This window comes from Psammomys obesus, unplaced genomic scaffold (assembly GCF_907164565.1).
Source record: "Psammomys obesus unplaced genomic scaffold, mPsaObe1.curated_primary_1811, whole genome shotgun sequence".
NCBI lineage: Eukaryota > Metazoa > Chordata > Mammalia > Rodentia > Muridae > Psammomys > Psammomys obesus.
This window is the reverse complement of record NW_026585698.1, coordinates 13,063,419-13,084,929: the sequence shown is the minus strand read 5'-3', so window position 1 is coordinate 13,084,929 and position 21,511 is coordinate 13,063,419. Positions and strand designations below refer to the sequence as shown.

The 21,511-nt window shown below is 36.9% G+C and overlaps 1 protein-coding gene across 1 annotated transcript in view; it reads right to left on the bottom strand.

Moving 5' to 3' along the window:
- The window catches only part of Pcdh15 (protocadherin related 15), an 844,567-nt gene that overhangs the window by 302,784 nt on the left and 520,272 nt on the right, over positions 1-21,511 (bottom strand). The window contains exon 10 of the mRNA XM_055598939.1: positions 10,521-10,629. Within this exon, the coding sequence (XP_055454914.1) occupies positions 10,521-10,629 (109 nt within the window). The remainder of the gene's footprint in view (positions 1-10,520; positions 10,630-21,511) is intronic.

Here is a 21,511-nt window from a genome sequence, read left to right as displayed (position 1 = left end):
ATAGAGCTGTAGTGGTCATTATGGAGGATGGTTGGCATCATTTGACATGTGGAATGTTGGAAAACATCAGCCTTTTTGAGAGGGTCAGTCATACTGAAAACCCAAACAACTGAGAGCACATATTTCTTTTTATGAACTTGTTTAAGCTGGTAATAAAATAATAATAAAATAATAATAACAAAAATGAGGTTATCCTATCACATTCATCAGTTGGAGGCTCTACTTGGGAGACTAAGATGGGAGCCTGGACCTTGGGCTCCAAAACTAAGAGACCAAGATCTCACTTTCTATGTGTCTGTGTGTATTTCTCTATGTGCCATGTGTATTTAGTCTTGTGTGTCCCAGGATGATAACCCAAAGAGGTTGTACAACATCCATGATATAGCTTCAGCAGAGAAAACAAGAACCTTCATTTGTTTACAGTAAATCTAAGAGGCAGCCATATGGAATCATGCCAAGGAGAGCACAGTATGTTCTGTGTGGAGTCTCAACAACCTTCAACTTAGATGTATTCCAATCAACACATCCAGGAAAAAATGATGAGAAGAAAATCAGTGTCAATTAAACTGATCCAATAGAAATGTCATTTGTAACACATGACCATAATGTGAAGTTTCAGCTTCCCGCCTGGTGTACTAGACAGAAAAAGAAAAAGCTGTAAAAGCATCAGTAGGTTTGTGAGAAATGTCTTATAAATAATGATGAGTAGCATATATTTAAATAGTTATATTATTGACATTTGTAATAGATATTTGTGGATTAAAGACCAACGTTTCATGAAACCCTTTTCATGATAGTAAGATGGAAGGAATATAGACATGAAAACAACTTCATTCTTCTCATCATTTCTCAAGTAACAGCCAATGGAAAATATTCTCCCGTATTTTTATATGTTTCTGTTGAAATTTGCTTAAAGTACAGTGTAACTCAGAATTGCCTCCGATGGTCTCACCAGCTATCTCTTCAGAGTTGGATGTAATGAGAATAGGCTGGAAGATGAGCCAAGAACATAAATGAATTGTACAACACAGCTGATCTGGGAAAAGGGGGTTAGCTCCTGGAGAGAATCATGGATTAGCTGATAAATCTGAGTTTACTGTGGGGGGAACATTGTAATCTTTTTTATTTATAATCTTCTACTTCATTTAAAGTGTCAAATGGTCCTATGGGGAAGATGTTATTATTGGCTTCATGAAGAAAGTAATGCTCAAAGAGATTAAGAGGAAAATATCTTGAACTCTCACAGCAGGGAAATGAATAAAGCAGGATTCTACTGTATCTGTTTCCAACCCCCAAAGTTCTCTCTGACAGGTCATATAGTCTCACCTAATGAATGAGTGTTGGGTTTACTGGCTTGCTGTAAGGTAGATTTGTATAAATGATTACAACAAAATAACAGAGAGCAATGTGTAGCTAGAGATCTAAAAGCAGATCCAGAGTAAACACTTTCTTCAAAATATAATGCTTCACTAAAGAGAACTAAAAATACAATGGTTATATATCCATTATACACAAATCTTTATACTTATCCAAAACTCTTGCATAAAAACAATTTTGGTTGCTCAAATTTTAATGTAAACTTGAAAGCTATATCCCAAACCAGTTAAATTATGAACATAGTATTATGGTGAATTTCAGAATGTAATTCTATTGTAATTAACAGAACTCAAGTATGTGGAAACTGTATATATATATGTATATACATACATATGTATGTATATACATATATATATGTACGTATATATATACATATGTATATATGTACATATATATATACATATGTATATATATTCTACATTCCTACCTTTGTAGTTCTGTGAAAAAAAATGACAAGCTGAATTATGCCGTCTGTGTATTTTACAACATTAGACAAAATGTGTTTCTGTAGGAGAACTATAATTACTATTCCATAAACTTCACATATCTTAAAAGTGTAATTTCGTGTTGATGAAGGTACCATTGTCACTATTAAAGCAATGTTCCTGTCAATCATTGCATGACGGTCCCTGCCTTCCCTCCACCACTGTGCACTTATTTTTGCAGCATGTGTTATTTTTACCATGACAACCTTGCAATTCATATTCTTTTCTGCATGTATAGGTCATTTCTTTTTATTGCACTGAAAATTTCTGCCATATCTGTCTACTAGTTTATCTATTCTTGTGTTTGTGGGGATTCCAATAGCATTTAGACACAGACATGGCTCCTATGCCATTGTTATACCCATCGGTAGATGGGAACTGATGGTCTTTTGTCTTGGAAAAATAGCCAGAATGGGAGCTGCTAGCAGATGTTTGATCTAAATATTTTACCTACTCAAAAAAAAAAAAAAACAAAAACAAAAAAAACAAACAAACAAAAAAAACAAATATTTACTTACTCAAAACCAGATGTAAATGTCTCAGATGTGTTCGTTGTGTAATCACTGTCACTGGTGATTCACACATTTATGGTCAAAGTGTCCTCCAGGAGATTCTTATCTCAGCAACAAGATTTGCTCATTGTCTCTAAGGTCCACTGTTCCAAGGACCCATTTAGATGAACACACCACTCATAGGCTTCTTCAGCCTAGTATGACACGTTAGAGATTCATCCAAGTGTCTCTGTCCTCTAACACCATTTTTTTTTTTAATTTTTGCATGCTTCTCTTTTTTTAGGAGGATGCTAATTTTTCAAAGGTGACCACACCATCTGTCACTCCCATAGGCACTGCATGGCAGTTCTGATTTCTCCACGTGTCTGCTAGTAAGTGATACAGTCAGTTTTCAAGTCTGGACAATTCAGATAGGTGGGCAGTAGTGTCCACTGAGTTTTAATTTGATTTTCCTTAAAGGTAAATAAACTAAGAGAACTTTTACCTAATTATATGTAGTTTATGTATTTCCTGTGCTAATCGTCTATTCAAGCTTTAGCCAAATTATAGCTGAGTTGTCCTTTGTATCGCATTGTCATCTTACACGTGCCCAGCAAAAGTTCTCTGTTACATGTACACTTTGCTAGTCTCCACCTTTTTCTGTCACTTGCCTCTTGCAAGTCGCTTAATAATATTTTTGGAAGAACAAATGAATTTTTGTTCTGTTACTGTCAAACTTAAAATTTTTTGTTTCTGTGTCAGCATTTTGCTGTGCTTGAGAAGTAGAAGATAACCCTAAGACCATTAAAATTTTCACTTTTTTTTTTTTTCAAGATGAGCCGTACAGATTTATCTACTCAACATGGGTATGGGTGACCTTCCTGTCATTTTGCATAGACTGAGGTGTAATTGGTTGTGTTAGCTAATCTGGTTGCTGGGCATGGCTGGGTGAAAAGATGAACTGCTCATGGAATTCCTGTCTGTATGGAGTCACTTCGTGCTTTGTGTTCTTTCTCAATATCCTGAGATCCTTAATGGAACTTTCTAAAAGCCTCTGGACCTCACAGTGCTAATGGTCCTCCAGGTACATGAAATGCCTGGAGCAAAAGTCCTTTTACCCCTCCCCCTGATGTGTCCTCAACATTTTCTTGACTTGAGGAAGAAACTTTCTATTCAAAAACTTTCTTTCCAAGATAAACATAAGTTCAATAGTCTGTTTTTTAACAGATTTAAATCTAAGAAATTATTTATTCTTATTATTGCTTATTTATATAGAATATTTGTATTTCAACATACTGAGAGAGACATATATTTATATAATATAAAATATTATATATATATTTTATATATAATATAAAATATTATATAAGGGTATAAAATATAATGTAAATTCTGTATAATTCTAATTTGTATATGAACATATAAAGGTCTTGTTTATTGCTGCTATGAAGACACAAAATTTAATGCTTTTTTTACTGAAGCTAACATTATAGATAAATAGATCCATTCATTATAGGTAAATAGATTCATAAGTGTTTACCAAATATTACTAATGAATACCATCAAAGCCCAAACCAACTTTAACCTGAAATTTATCTTCAACTGGTTGTCTATGAACCCTTTTCAGTAAGCATGAATGTTGAGTGCATTCGAGAAGTGAAGATTTGATGTTTCCAATTATCCAAGGACACAAGTCCATGTGGGTAACAAGGTTTCCTCAGACCATTGGGAGTTATCACATTTACAAAATGTACTGTTCAGTCCAAGCAACAATTTTCCATCTCTCTGATAATGCTACTACTCCACAGACCCTTCTAAAGGTCTGCATTTTCTCCAGTTAATCCTTGTTCTGCTTAATCTTGGAATAAGCAGTACTAATCCTGAATCCCTCTGATGTTAAGTTCAAAGGCTACTTTTTTAATATTTCATTCCTCTGATGTTAAGTCCAAAGGTTTCTCCTTTGTGAAAAATAAAATTATTTGATAATTTTAATATTGTTTCTCTGTAGGACTTTAAAAATGTCTGCATTTGTGTAAAACTACCCCTGGGTTCCAGTTCTTAAGATAACTATTATCACTAATGTCTTGCTCAGCATTGCAGAGAAGGGAGAGGTGAGTGAAACGCAGCTTAGGAATGATGTGCAAATTACATAGTGTTTTAAACTCTACATCATGTAGTGGAACTACATAATTTGGGTTGTCCAACACACAGAGAACGATTCATTCCTAAGATGTCATGTGCCATGTAAAAAGCAAAGTAAAAACCAACACATAAACAAACAAACAACAACAAAAAGGCTGGGTTCTCCCCTTCATAATTGTGGAATCTGAAATGCATCAGGATGTCTCTTGTGTGAAACAATTTTTTTCAAGTTTTTAATGGACATATACGTGACAATCCACACATTTGCATGACTTCTCCTGTGTGACTGTCCGGTACACTCTGCTCTGACAAGGTAAATGCTTAGGGATATTTACTAGAGTTCATGAAGGTTTATAAGCAAAATTGAAACTAAAGTTTCTGGCTTTGCTCTTTCCATCCTTAACGAGTTCGTGAAACCAACCTTTCAGTTGCCGTGGTGTTTAAAATATTATCACACATCGTAATTCCATGACCAACAGGAAAGCAGCTCTCAACAATATTACAGTTAGAGTATAGCATATCTAAGTGATATTTAATATATGTTACCTGTGTCATAATTACTAGTCACACATATTGACATAATACTGACACTTTTGCCTATTAGAAGAGCAAAACTCAGTTGACTTGTATTGATACCTAACGTCTACAGGAAAGAGTCTACCTAAAGGAAGGCTCCTGCTCTTTATGCACACGCTTAGAAGTGTACTGAATGTTTTCAGCGTGAAAAGATTTTAGGTGTCACTTTCCCCCAATGGTAGCTATTTCTCCCAGTGATAATCATTCTGTGGGGCTGCTCTCAGACAGTGGTGGCAAAGTTTTAATCATCGTTTACTTGATCAACTCAACATTCCCAGTCTGTGTGTTTGTGTGCAAGGATTAATGACCATCTCAGGCCATGCACTGCATGGAGCCTCAGTGATACTGGAAGACAGAACGCCAACTCTCTGGCCGTGTCCATGGCCAGAGTATTAATGAGATGCTCAGAACTGTAAGATAAAAAGAAATTGAAATAAATCTAGATGGTTTAATTCATCTGGCACATCAAGTTGATGGTAATTTGGTAGAGTTTTGTTTCGTTTTTGAGGTTTTGTCTGGGGTACTATGAAGGCTGGCTATAGTCAAAAAATATAGTTTATATAATTTTGATGATTTTTCACTCTGTCAACCTTATTCTCAGTTCAGAATGACCAGAAAGCTCTCCAGGTGAATTTGAGAAGATTATTTCTTGTTTTCTTCAATTTGAGAGTAGATTGCTTTATAGGTAATGATTTGTTTTAGATTTTATAACATCAGCTAATCTCTCTTCACGTTGGCTACATTTTCTTTTCAGCTGAAGCCACTCCTCATAACCATTAGCAGAACTTTAATTTCAGTGACATTTCTCAATTTTGGTTTAGTTCCTTTTATGCTGTCTGCTTCTTTGTTGCGTCACCCCTCTGATTTCCTTTATGTCTTTGTAGCTGCTTCCATTTGGCATTTTATATATGTAAATCGGAGACTGAAGGGCTTTGTTCAGTGGACTAAAGCTTAATATTCCTGAGGAAAACAATATTTGACTTAATTTTCTATCTACAACATCCATAATTTATTATTTCTCTTTAGTTTAATAATTTGATTGCTTTATATCTGGGCATTTTAAATCGTATTACACGGCAACTGAAGAAATCATAATTTTGCTCTTGTCAAGGCTTATTGATATACTGCTGGATGTAGCAATATATATGTTTTATGAATTAAAAATTAAAGGTTATTCTTTGTTGTGTGGACTGCTGAGTGACTGCATGAGGTTTTGTTCTGTTTTGTTTGGCTTTACACATGCTGGCCAACACACTTTCTAGCTCTTTCAGAGAGCTCTCTGTGTCTGAGTAGCATATTTGGTCCTCAAATTTGTGTTCTAGAGAGCCCTCTGAAATGAAGATTACCTCAACTGCCTCTTTTTGGGAGGAAGTATCTGCAGGTCAGCAAGTGAGGGCAGAATTTAAAGACTTCCCAAGCCTAAGTCTTGCTATTGCTCTAGGTTCCAATAGACATGCTGAAGTTTTGACATCCTCAGTGGACTCTATTCTTTATCTTTCAAGCATTTTACTTGTTTAAATTTTCCTTAACTGTTTTCCACCATGTTAGGCAGTCACAAAGGCAAAGAGCTTGATGTAAGTGTTTTGACAAATGGCCATGGAGAGAAAGCTTTCTGGCCTTGAAGACATGAGAGATTAGTTTCTAATAGTGGTTCTATAGAACCCCAGGAAGGTCAGAAAGTGGCAATTTTGATAAATGAGGCACTGAGAGATCTCTAACTTTTTTCTGTTCGTTTCAGTGGCTGATAAGTCAGACTGCCACAGGTCACTGTGGGGCTTAAAGAGTAAAAATAGCAGAAAGCTCGCCGCTATTAGCAAGTTTTAGTTGCTTTGCTTATATACTCAATAAGAAATGTAGAACCTTAGTTTTCACTTCTGATAAAGTTGATTTGGACTTTCTTTCCCATTCTTCTTTCCTCTCTTTTTTGTTTTTGGAGGAGTATATAATCAGCTTTGTGATATTATGATAAAATTCCTGAGACAGACTACTTATTTCAAAAACACAGTTTATTACATCACAGTTACAGAAGTCCAAGTCCAAGATCATGCGTCCCATTAAACTTCCAACTCAGCATTCACTTTAACGTAAGACTGTAATGAGAAGTAAAACTTTATACTATTGAAATAACAAATATTACATCAAATCAAATTAAAATATCTAAGTGTATACATATTTAATGAAGAATTCAGTTTGGCAGAAGATCTAACTTTGTACTTACTAGAAGTCTAAATTGGAATGCTTTCCCTGTAGCCCCCAATTCAAAGAAAGACTAAATTCATATCTCTGTTGTTACACACAGGAAGAGCAAGAGTTAAACAATCTGTTTGGGTTTTGCATCCATAAAACATTAATTCATTTAAGGATCAATCAAGCTGTAATCATTAAAGACAGGCTTGTCTTTAGTTATCGATTCTGTAGATGTTCTGATCATCTTCCTGAGCATCGTTCCTGTCAGTCCGTCAGTATTTTTCTATTCCTTTGCAGAAAGCCTTGGTAAGCACACGGTAGGCAGTAACAGCTCAAGGTGCCAGCATGCCGGCTGAGGTTACAGAAGGACTTTGTAGCACCAGTAATTCTACTGGTTTCCACCTGCAGATACCAGCTTTCCTGCTAAAGTAGGTGGAGCTATGCAGCTCTTTCAGAAATGTTTAGTTCTTCCCTGGTGGAGGTCATGTAGGAAAGGCTGCAGTAAGCAAATGAGCCTCCGAGAGGCGCCCAACATTTTGCATGGCTGAGCTGAGTGTCCCTGAGAGACACAGACAGCAGGGATTTTGTCTCCGGATTGCTTCTTGCTGCCGAGATGCCTTTCCACGCTTGTCATTGCTGCAGTCCTCAGATAATCTAGCACAAATGTGACCAGAAGTAAGTGAATTCTCACTGCCTACAGTCCGGTGTGATTGCTTCCTGGGCATTAGGCCACTCTGTTGGGCAAATTTCCTGCAGATCAATATGAAGGGGCGCTTTCATGAAATAACGCTGTTTAGATGAGTTGATGATTTTATAATTCCCGATGATGATTTATAGAATTTCTGACTTGGTTCAAGTAATTTTAAGCCCCCCTTCAGAATGGCAAAATCTGCATAAGGAGTTCTGTGAGCCTTCATGTGTCACAAGCACATAAATTGCACTAGAGAGAACAGGCTTGGGACAGATTTATGATGAAGGAAAAAGATTCACTCAGATTAGGTCCAGAGATAAGATCAGGTTTCAGTATGCACCATGATAAGAAAATCCATGAACAAAAAAATGGGTGGTTTTATTATGAATATAGAATATAGAATAGAAAATTAGCTAATTTAGCTATATAAGACTTCAAAAGTAAGACATAAGATAGATGACGTGTTTCTTGGTAAAAATCCTTGTTAACCTATGACATATAAAAACTATTGCTTTCAACTTATAGTGAACTTGTGGAATGGAAGACAATAAAAACTTTACATTAAACATAATGAACTTGTGGAGCTAAGAGCTAGATAAAGAATGTTTAGTCAGGTGCAAATTTTAATGGGAAAACATATAAACTGTAATCCTGCTGGAACTCCTTAAACCCTGTTAACCTTAAACCCTGTTAACCTATGACATGAAGAACTATTGCTTTGAACTCACAATGAATTTATGGAATGGAGAGATAGATTAGCAGTGTTTAGTTAGGTACAAGTTTTAATGGAAAAACATGTAATCAATAATCCTGCTGTAACTCCCTCTGTGTAATGACTTATCTGTTTTTGTGATAATTGCTTTTATGGCTATGAGGTAGTTTTTCTTTTTACATAGAGAACTTTGTTTTAGGAAGTATAAAGAAAGCTGAGAGAATTAATAGAGCATCGCTGTCGGAGCTGGAGCTTTGTTCCATCCACTGTCCTCCAAATGTGTGACTGTCTGCTTGATTGTCTGTCTGTCTGTATGAAGTTGTCGGCGTTTGCCTTGCTCCACCCAAGTGTATGTGTGTGTGTGTGTGTGTAAGAATGTGTGAAAGTGTAAATGTCTGCATGTCTGTCTGTATTTATGTATGTACTTATGCATGTTTGTATGTATGTATGTATGAAGTGGTTGGAGCCTGCCTTTGCTTCATCTACCAAGTGTGTATGTGTGTGAATGTGTGGTTTTTTTTTATCCCCAACAGCCTCACCAAGAGTATTCAGTTCTGGTCCCTAAAGAGTTAAAGAGAGTTCTACCAGTCAGGAACAGTACTAGCCCTGAATCTGCAGGAGCCACCAGCTCTGGCCCTTAAAGAGTTAAAGAGAGTTCAGAGTTTCTTGTCAGTTGTTAAGTATTAGCACCAAATGCCAGGAGCAATCACCATTGGTGCCCTGTTTTCCTTTTAATCACCTGCTGCTTCCAGCAGAGGCTATCATTGGGCACCACAAGTGTCCAATCACAGAGGGCAGGAGCTATTAGCCTCTGGCCCTGCTGCTGACTCTACCCCCACTTGCCTCAGTTTACCCCTGGATGTTAAAGCCATCCTACCCCTCAATCTATCTTAATCTGTTTTTGATACTTTTGTGCCCATCTTACCCCCCCTTTAATCTGGAGCTCTTCCCTCTCACTTCTCTATTTATAGCACAGAGGGACATGTTTTATATATTTTTTTTTCAGTTAGTGGATCAAATATTTTATGTTTCTTGTTATTTATAACAAGACAACTATAGGCTTTCAAAGACTTGGATTCATAATAATTAAAAAATAATAATAATTTAATGGTTAGGTCTTTACATTTGGCCCGTGTTTTATACATTGTTCTAAAGCCTTAGAATAGGACTATTGGGCGAAATTTTAGAAATATCACTTCTTTGTATGACAGCATGAATTGTCTAGAATCTGCCTAACATGGTGATGTGTGCCTGTGAGCACCCAGGCTGGAGGCAAAGCCAGAGACCCAGGACTAGAAGGTAATGTTGAAATCTCCTGCGGACATTCCCCAGTGCTCAGCACTTCTTAGCTGAGAGATACTGGTCTCAACATGTACCTATCTTTCCAGAGCCCATCAGTCCTGCAGATCAGCAACATCTGTGTTTTATCAGAGTAATGTAAGCATAGTTTTGTCAAATGTCTTCGTTTATGTGTCTCTGTAATTGATAATGTTTATGATGGATTAGCAAGGATGTGGTGTTTTCAGAGGAGAAATGGGGCTTGAGTATCTATATCACATTCCTGGGCTGGTAGTCCTTTCCTTCTTCCAGGAGCTTCAACAAAGCAAGTATTCCCTTTGATTTCGAAATCAATGAAGGATACTTTTAAGTTGGTTTGTATCTTGTTTGTTTTATAAAGGCAACATTGCCTATTCTAATAACATTTCACTGAGAACAGGAAGAAGGAAAAACTCAGACTTATATCTAGCTTTACATAGGCTCTTCCAATAAAAAAAAATATTGTTATTAAAGAGCTTGATAAGATTTGAGGGGGTTCCTTCACAGATTTCTAATGGGATAAAATGTTGGCAGATACAAACCGACAAGGATGGAGTAGAGGATGCCAGGTCGATCTGATGGTGGTTGGATGTTTCGGTCCTGATCAATGGCTTGGATAGGTGGGGTCACCAAAATAGGGTTCAGTTCTTCCTGGAAGAAAATTCAGAGTGTTTAGCTGTGCTGTACACTCATGCTTCAGGGAAAGCTGACAGTACGATGCTCGCCCCACTTGAGTGCTGAGCGAGATAGCCACTAGGCAGGCACTAGAAACCCCGTTGCTGGGACTTATAATTGGACACCTTCTCTACTTAATTCTAAATCGCAAGAGAAAATAAGCCTCTCTCAGATCCAAAATGAAAGCACGTAGTAGCTCTGTGCACGGGAACGTCATCTAAGAGATTCTCCCAGGAGGACGTCGGGAAAGCAAAATTAGAGTGTTAAGCTGCTTAGAGGACTTAAGCTAAATGTAAAGGCACTAAAGTGTTCTCCCTGCTTTAGAAAAGATTTGTGTTTTTGTATTTTCCTCTTAAATAATTTATTTTTTCCATATAATTACAGCGAAACGGGGGGGGCGCTCAAAATACATTTTAATTCTGTAGAAATCAAAGCCACACCTATTTCACTTCTGTGTAATTTGAAATAAAGTACATATCACAGTTGTTTTTGTTAAATCCATAGTGGTACGAAGAGACTCTGTTTAGGATTCTGACAGATTCCTTCAGGCCAGTTTTTCTCAGTTTGATGTCCAGGGGTCTCTACTGAGCTGTTAAGATTGCAATACAGGTGCAGGGTACTGGGGTAGGGAGATTAACGTGAAGTAGAGCACTGCCTTCTCCTGCAGAACTTCCCAGCATCCACGTGGCAGCCCACAACTCTCTGTAACCCCAGTTCCAGGGCTCCAAACACTCTCTTCTTGACTGCATAGGCACCGCACTCACACGGGGGAGCTATATACAGGCAGACAAGCACTCACAGTACACATAAACATTAAAATGAAAAGACCAAGCAGCAGTAAGTTGAGGCTCTGGCAATAGGTGGTCTTGGGTTGCAGCCCCTGACCTCTGCCATTACAGTAAAAGACGCTTAATTGAACAGGGCTCGGTTAAATGAGAAAACAGTGACGTGCATGCTGAAGAGAACAATGAAAACCTTCGTCAACTGATCAGCTTGGGAAACAGTTCACCAGATAACGTTTTGAAAGGATAGCCTTTCCTGGAGGACTTCTCAAGGAATTGGTTAACTACGTTGCTTTTCATGGTGACTCGGAGGAAATGGTATTTTTGTTTTACGTATATTCAGGGAATATCCACTAATGTCTCCTTGAAATAATTCTCATAGAACATGGCTCAGGAAACATTAAGGGTTTACAACTTTCAGCTGAAATATGTAAATGGTAGGTCTAAAGGAAAATCAAATTTTCCTCAGTGTCCAAGGAAGGTCCAATGTAAATTACATGATGAAGCCATGTGCTTTCATGCAATATATTCTGAAATTGAAGAACACTGAACTACACCATCTGCTCTTAGGCAAATGCAGTGGTTGAAATTCTCAGTGGATATTGCATGGTGATGACTTACATTTAAAATGAGCAATTGTATTAAATAACCACAATCAATACTTTTTTATTAAATAATAATTAAATCAAATATAATTATTGACCAATGGCTATTACTTCACACAAATACCAGGGTCAATACAGTTCTTTATGCATTTTCTAAGTGGTATCACTATATTTTTGTATAAATAATGAGATATCGATAGCAGCAGTTTAGTAACATTTTATGTCTTCTTACTGTGGATTCAGAACTATGGATACATCACCTCAGTATAAAAATTGCTCTGTTAAATCCAAATGATTATTCTTTTTCTCTCTATCATACACACAGGAAGTTTCTGGAATTCTCTCACTTTCTTCCCTCCTCCCTTGCTCATTCCCATTGTCCCTTTCCCTGTATTTAATTTTATATCTCCATCTCTTTTCCTATCCCTCTCTCACATACGGAACCTTTATAATAGTCAGCTCAATTCATACACAATAATGACTTTTCCCTCAACTGAAGACAGTCCAAGGATCTATCTTTGTTAGTTAATATTTGAACAGCATCTTTTAGTCAGATCTGAAGATAAATTGCATCAGAATTAACTCCTAGTTTAAATACTTTGTTTATATTTCACTGATTAACTTTGCAGTTGCTTTCACAAGCATCATTCTAGTATACCTATGGAGGCTCACAAAAACTGATAATCATCTATAATCCAATCCTGTGTCTCCATTTAGATACTCCAAGAAGTTCTTCAAAGTCTCTGACCACTGAAGAGACAAAACCCTTTTCCTTACTGACAACATTTTTTAAAAAAAGCTAGAATTTGAGCTATTCCCTTGGAGTATTAAGTAAAGAAATCTCATATATTAAAGGTACCCTGTTGACCCCTTTTACTCTGCTTTTGCAGATGCGCCCAGCTGCCAACCCAGAATAAGTTTTTGGTTTTGGTAATCCATCATGTAATTTAAAATCCACTTTCATTATTATCTAGACTTGTTGAAATGAGCAATGGAGATTTAATTACATTATTTAAAGCTACACAAGCAATTGGAAAACTGAAAATAGCACAGCAAACAAAATCAACGGGGATGGAGAAGTGCTAATTGGATTCTTCATCTTACACTGCTGTTTGTTAGTAAGTATCATATAATAAAAGGTGAGGAAAGGGAAGAGATGTGGGTATGACTGAGAATCGCTTCTCTTGACATTAGAAGAGTCAAAAATGTGAACACTTCAGGAGACTTGATCTGGAAGGGGAAAATGGAATTCCCGTTTTAAGCTAGTATTACTACCAGTATTATTGGAGTAATTCACTGCTATGATTACGTACTATTTCAAACTATAAAAATAAATAAGATAGTATAAATATGATAATGTACTATTTTACATTTTAAAGAAATGAATACAGTAATAAGAATAAGAAAAGAGAAATCTGGGTAAAAAGCTTCCATCTTTTTCTAGAAAAATTGGAGAAGCGGTATTTTTAATTTTCTTGTTATCATTTTTCTCTTGTTCTCTAGAAACTTGCAATACATAGCGAGAGAAAATTTCTTGTCTGCCGTCACTGGCGAGTTTGGCAGAAAAACTCTAGGATTATAAGTGTGATGTCTGTTATTTGTTCTCAACTTGACTACATCTCGAATTAATACAAGTTGCTGGGCCTGAGGGATTTTTAATTAATTGACTCATTTGGGGAGGGAAGGTCCACCTTAAATAGACCATTCAAAGTCAGAAGAGCCACCTTAAGTGTGGGCCACCCTTTCTTGTGTCAATCTTTCTGAGGGACACTGAAGAAGGAAGCTTGCTCTCTCTGCCTCCTTGCCCTCCCTCTCACTGGGAAGTTCACTCCTTCATTGGTACAGGAGCCTAATTCTTCAGTATTCCTATATATACTGAAGATCAGCTGAAACATACAGCTTTGTGGTCGGAACAACTATTGGATTTTTGGACTTTCCATCAGTAGACACGCATTGTTAGACCAGCTGGACTGCAGCCTGTAAGCCACTATAATAAACTCCATGTATGTTAAATATGTAATTATATGTATATATGTATGTGTGTAATCAGTTCTGTTTCTTTAGAGAATCTGACTCATATGTAAAAAGAATGAGTCCCCAAGGATAATACTGAAGATTAACTTTCAAATCTTTATCTTTAAATATGAAAATTTTTAAATATTTCAGAATGCAAAAGGATTATATTTACTTGAGGATGATTTTGTTGACAAATGTAATAAACTTTTTATGAATACTCATTTTAGCTTGGAACATGTGTGTTTTCATTAGAAAGAAGATCACAAATAGCATGACTCGTGTACTGAGCCTATGTCTATACTGGAGTCTCTACAGCAGACAGGAACAGGTTAAGGCAGACTACTGAGGCAAATATGGAACTCTAAGAAGGATGCATTCCATGCAATGAGAATTCTTTCCTGAGAGAGCAGAGGGCAGAGGACCTGCTTCCAGCTTGGGAGGTTCCACGGTAGCCCACTGCACATTGAATGTTTAGCAAACTTAATCAGGTATTCAATGATAAAGTACTCCACTAATGTGTTACATGATCCATTCCACAAAGATGGCACTCTAAATGAAATAAAAGTAGAAATTAACAAGAGTATTCTAAAAAGATTAAAAAAAAGTCAGAAACTCTTTTGAAAAGTTACTTGTAGAGTTCTTGCCTAGCATGCAAGAGAATATATGTACAACTCCTAGCATGGCAAAAACAAACAAACAAACAAATAAATAAATAAATAGGTAAATAAATAAATAAACGAACAAACAAATGAATACCTGTGAACTGGGTGTGACACCTGTCCTTTTGACACTGAGACAGGAGGATGGGAACTATGAAGCCAGCCTCAGCTACATAGTGAAAGCCTGCCTGAGCGCACACTCAAATAAACACACGGGCACATAAAACACATTTTAAGATAATTTACTCTTATTGGTTAATTATTTAATTTCACACACCTCACAGATACATACAATTATTATGTGTGGGTCAAAAATATTTTATTACGGTTTAATACGTAAATGTTTGCTGTTCTAATTTTATCTTTCTGCATTATAAAAACGTATTGAATTATACTGGACTTTGTAAGACTTTTATTATAGCATTAGTAAAATTAAATGAGTGGAAATATTCATGTTTACATATGAATGGCAATGGCATCTTTACACACTAAAACCTGCAAAATACCTGTGAAGAGTTGGAAACAAGTTAACTGGATAGTCAATTAAGGGGCTTGGCTCAAGGGAATGAGGTATGCTTTAAGATGCACTGTAAAATGGTGAAGGATAAAGAATATGAGGTCATATGTGTCGTCACATGGAAAATACTGCAGACAAAGTAAACAGGAGACATTTTGGTTCATATCAATGAGCACCAAAATATCTTAGTTCTTAAACTTTCAGAAGTGTAAGTGTCTTCATGATCCACTTTTTTTCTTTTCCCCAAATTCATCTGAGATAGGTTTCTAGGACTTTGAGTCTGGAATGTCAATTTACTTAAACAAGTCATATGAAGATTAATACATGGCATGTTGGCTTAGTGTAGCTCCTCTTTAACTTCTAAACTGAGTTCTTGAGAACATAATTTCTATTGCACGCCAATATCACTCGGCCATATGTAAAACTAGAGAAGTTCCATATTTAATTCCTTTTCCGTCAACAGTTATCTTCATGACTCTTCCAGGCTGGTTACATTGGACCCTTACTCTCAGGTAGACTTTGCAGTATCTAGTCCCAGAAGAGTCTATTTGTGATTGCAGAGAGAATTAACCACCCCCTGGACCCAGTGTGCAAAATGCCAACCAGTTCATCTATTTGTATGAAAGTAAATCTTCCCCGGGAGGTGGGAATTGCTGTCTCTCCTTTTCAGCTCCCTATTTCTCTCAGCTTGTGACCTGCCTGTCTAGGACATGCAGCTGGCATATGCTGCAATTCTACAGCCTTTCTTAGCTCAAATATGTCTGGGAATTCTTGAAAGTGTCGCTAAAAATCCTTCTCTATCTGATATACCTACCTCTTCACCAAAAGAAAAAAAATGTATTGGTACTGTGGAAAATACCCAATTCATCTTCATAAACCACAGCCTAATTTCCCAGGAATCTTAATAAAATTTCACAACCTGGCTGAATTCCCGGAAACAGGGACAAAGCTTCCCCTCCCCCACAGCAAACACTGTGGGGTTCTGGGCTTTCCCTGTGAAGCACAGGTGCTCTGTGTCAGTCTTTGGTGTCTTGGGGGAAGCCTACTCTCATGCACTGGCAGGGCACCCTGTCATTTCATTGTGGTTTGAACCATTGAGCTCTTTCCCCCAATTTAGCCAAGGGGAAAAGTATCTAGATTGAATTATGTGCTTGTGGATGTTCACACTGTGAAGTAGTAGCTGCTTTTACAATAACAACAAAAAAAAAAAGCACCCTAAAAATCAGTGTGTCATTGGGTGGTCATGAAGGTCAAGGTGATTCCGTTAGGAACGCAACCTTCTATGAGCTAGTTTTGTTGACATATGCTTTCTCATCTAAGCTGCTACAAGACAGAACTTTCAGGCATGGTTATCGCATTCTCATGAGTAGACAATATTCAGCAATTGAATTTTTGCTTTCAAATGCTAGACAAATTTTATCATATAAGAGAATCAACTAGATTAAACAACAACCATTTGCAACAGTATGGTTTAAGAAACTGTCCGTTTAAGGACTCTCAGCTCTTTAATTTTTTTTTTTTTAATGGTTCAAATCATAGACTTCAGCTTAGCAATCCAGGGACAGACTTGCTCAAATAGCTTATGGTTAACAGCACTCTACACTTGGTGAAATAATCGAGTCTTTTAAAATTTAGATGAAATCATAAAATTCCCAAGACTTTATGCCAACACTAAAAAGAATAGGATTGGATACAGCCCGGGGGAGGTGAACTGAGTCTATATACCCACATAGTTCCCCGGATTTAACTAAAAACAGACATGGACACTGTCTTACAATATTATAAATATTAATTTTACTTCTATATACTTCAGCTTATGAAATCCTGGGCTCATCACTTTATTAAAGTTTAGATATTTATTGTAAATTTTAAACAAGTAATAATCTTACAGGATTAAAAAGATTAAATCAATACATTAAAAACCATTCATGATATATTCAAATCCCTCAAATTAAATGATTTTAATTTGAAAAAACTGAACAATTTAGTTCTGAAAATTTGCCATGCCATAAAAATCTCATTCTTAAGTTACTGAACTTACCATTTATATTTATACTGAATTACTTTATTAATGTGATGCTTTTTATATTTGAAAAGGTATTTATCCTTTTAGCACCCATAAAATGTACTAGTTGATTTGCATTTAAAAGATATACATTCCTTCAACAAAATAATATTTAGAGCGTCTATAAGAAAGCATTGGGTGTTATTATTCTTCCTCTAGGTTGTATTATAAATTCAGTATTGTCCAGGAAGACTTTGGAAGTGTTCTGTCATAGCCTTGCTTATATGTATGTGTGAAACAGTACAGAAATAAACATCAAACTCAACAAGTAGACTTACATGATTCCTTGAGAGACTATTTTTTTTTTAATTTGGCTTATTTTGCTTTTTGCAAGTTGCAGAGATAGCATATTGCCTGAAAGATAACAGAAAATTTCACATACTCTCTGCCTTTGGTGTATTTTTGGAAGATAAATTAATTGGGATGAGTGGCAATCAATGCAAGCAGGTTGCACTGAAGGTTATTATCTACTAACAGGTGGAACCCTTACATACAGTTGCAAGGCTTATATACTCCCTAATGAAAGACATTGGCTCTCACTAGCCTTCCAACAGCCCTGGTAATTATCTTCCCTAGAATAATATTGCAAAGAGCACAGCGAAGAAGTCACATGGCCACAACTCATGAAAATGATATCAATACCCAAGGAGCCTTCGGAATTTAATGTTAGAGCCACACAGACAACAAAATTCTCTGGGAGAACAACAACAACAACAACTCCTTCATTTTATTGTCCTAAGGATGGAATTTTGTGACCTTTTCAGTATTAAACACATTTGTTTTGATGTGCACTCAAATTTCTTTCAGGCGTCTACACACCTGTGTACCAAGATTGAATCCACTTACAGAATTTGCATTTGAATATCCTTTCGGTTACACGTTTGAGTACTTCTGCCAAACTCCAACCTCCAAAACGTTTCTTTGAACCTCTACCTTTTATATTTATTTCCTCGGAAGTCTGTGTCTCTGACACTATGGATCTCCAAATCAGACTAGACAGGGAGTCAACCCCTTCGTTATTTCCTAGCAGTAGGCCATAAATCTACAGCAAAAAAAGGAAGCCTGTGGGCTCATTTCATGCTGACCACACCACAGAGACCCAACACACTGTTGCAAATCAAAGGCAGTAGGTTTGTTTTCAGGAATCAGTGTTGAAAATGCTCCAGTTTGGGAGCCTCCATTGCACAGACACTGTGAAGTAGATCCACGGGTAGTAGAAATATTTCTTTCAACCATGTCAGCAGTCTCCTCACTTTTTTGATGGCTTCCCTTGTTTTGTTCCTTACAGCCTTGGGTCTGACTTGAGAATAGCATCTCTTCTCCTCCCTTCCAAGACAGCATTTCTGGAAGGCTCAGGAGGACGGTGAGAACGCCTCATGTGCTTTGGAAGTTGAAAGGAGAGAAGATAGTGAGCAGCTAAAAATTGTTCCCTGTGATGATGAGGAAACAGTCCTGGGAGAAGTTGTTTGTCAGTTTTAACTTGCTGCACTTAATGGTGGCTGTGGCTCTCGGAGCACACTTTCTGATGAGTTCTTGTGGTCATGGCATCCTTAAGGAATAATTCCATTCTAGGCCTGTTTGCTCACACTGTTTTTTTTCTGAGCATTTTAGGGTGCTTTCCCTACTCTCTTTAGCTCAAGTTGCTTTAATCAATATGATGGGAAGAAAGAATGAAAAATACACACACGCACAAACACATGCGCACACAATAAGCATGCCCACATATAAACATGCACACACATGTAATATTTCACATACACAGACGCACATGCACACACGAGCAATACTGCACACACATACATGCGCACTGAAGCTCACACAAAAGCATACACACATGCACACAAACATAGCCACATACATATACACACACTCACATATACACACACAGAGACATAGAGTACATATATAACTAATCTGCAAAATTTTGTTCTCAAGAAAACAAAGTCCTAGGATTATCAATCACAATATACGACTTGGAGAGAGAAGTATGTTTAGTGTCTTAAAGCGATGACACAGTCAAGGGCATAATGTTTCCACTATTGTTTTATCAGCTTATCAACGTATGTAAGGTAAACATGAATGCTAAATATGTGGGAGAAAACAGATTTTTTTTTTGTGAACAGTGACAACAACATTCTGGTTGTCAACTCATGAAAAATTATGTCAGATACCGGCACTCCAAATGACACAAAATGATTTTTCGTGGATTAAAAAAAATGAATCTAAGAAAAAGACTCAAATGGATTTGAGAAAATGTTAAGTGAAAATAAGGAAAATAAATGGTCACTTAAAAAAATTTCCTGTGTCGCTCTTGTGGCTTCCCCATGAGAGGCGCAGCATGGTCTCAAGTGTGTGAACGAAAGGTAATAGCCATATTTGGAAAGGTAAGGAAACCTTGAGGAAGTACAGTCTCCCTCAGTGAAATGAGTCATGAGGAGGCAGGCCCTGGACCATTACAGTTGCCACCACTTTCTTCCCTCTCTACTTCTAGATGTCTGACACACGGTGACAGGCTTGTCTCGTGGTCCTGTTGGGATGCTTTCCCCCACATGGTGGACTGTAAGCCCTCTGAACTCCTAAGCCAGAGGAAACCTTTTCTCCCTTAGATTTCTTTCAAAGGGGTATCTTATCACAGCAGCAACAGAATAACTAAGATAACAGGCAAGATAGCCAGCCCCGTGCACTAATTGATTGTTGCACAAGCCTGAGGACCTAAGCTTAAACCCTAGAACCCAAGTATAGGTAGAACGAGCATGTGTGTGCCCATACTTGCACACCACGGACACCAAATTTAAATAAATCCTAATGAGTATTTGCTCACCAAAGAAATTGGCACTAATAAGGACAGACCCAGTAGTGAGCATAGGGCAAGATAAGCACAAGATCTGTGACAGGAAAATTGCAGGTTACATTCTAGAAAAACTGACATCTTGTGACAAATTTGGAGTTCTTAAAGCTCAGAATGAAAGCATGTTATTCGGACTGCATTAAAAATATTCTCAGAGGCAAATGTACAATATGGATGCATAATATATATTCAGTTTTTCTGAAACATGCTCTTTATTGAAGTAAAACTTATCTATTCAATGGATTATTACAGTTGTATTTCATTCATGGGATTGCAACTGAGGTGATCAGAATATTGACAGAGCCTCAGCAGCACAATCCCTATGTTCTTGATCAATCATCATCCATCTTTCCATCCAGAAATAACCCATCTTCTAACCTCACAAACTAACCTTAGTTGTGTTGAATTTTATATGAAGTGAAGACTATATAACCTGTTGAAACTCATCTCTCTCTGCTTCATCATGTCTTACATGCATGGGAGCTGTATTTTCACAGTAATTCATTTTAATTTTTATAAAATAGTTTATTTGTGATTAAGAAGGCACTTACTGATTGATTTTTTTCAAAGTGGGGATGCCTTGGCTTGTTATTATTTTAGGGTATTTTGAACAATGCTAGCAGACCCTCTTGAAGGTTTACACACATGGACGGACAAGCATGTGTTAAACTAAGAATAAAGCAACCGTAGGAACGCAAGTTCTAGTAGATGCAATTACTGCTGTTCTTCCAAAGACATCACGTGGGTTTGTCTTCTTAGATGCAGAATAATCCTAGGTGTTCCACATCTTTCATGATTCCAGTCTGTGGAAACATTGCCACTCTTAACAACTTTATATTTTATTTCACAGTGGTTTAAACTTGAATTGATCAACAGCTAACAGGGTTGACCAGCCATTTTCTTTTGCTTAGTTTTCAGTCCAAAATTTCATGAATTTATATAGACATTTTTATGAATAATCTACATAGAACCCAAGTCTTCTTTCTTGCTTAGTGTGTTGTAAATATCATGTCCTCAATGGATTATCTTTGACAATGTATTGTTTTGTGGAAACTAAAAGTTTCTCATTTAGTATAGTTCATTTTATCCTTTCCCCTTTCACTGACACCTGCCTGGTTTTGTTCATATTCTGACAACCCATGATATACATGACATTCAATTTTTTACTTATTACTGTTCAATGTATTCTTATCATAACTTGTCACACTTTTGATGCTTACATGCCTGGGTGTCTCTATGTATTCTCTGAGAACATGATTAATGCTTCTTTCCTGTGCTATCTTTTGCTCAAATAACCCACACAGCACAAAAGCATTCTAGAATGAAAGGGTTCAGCTATAGATCGACGCAGGGTGTTCTTGAGGGT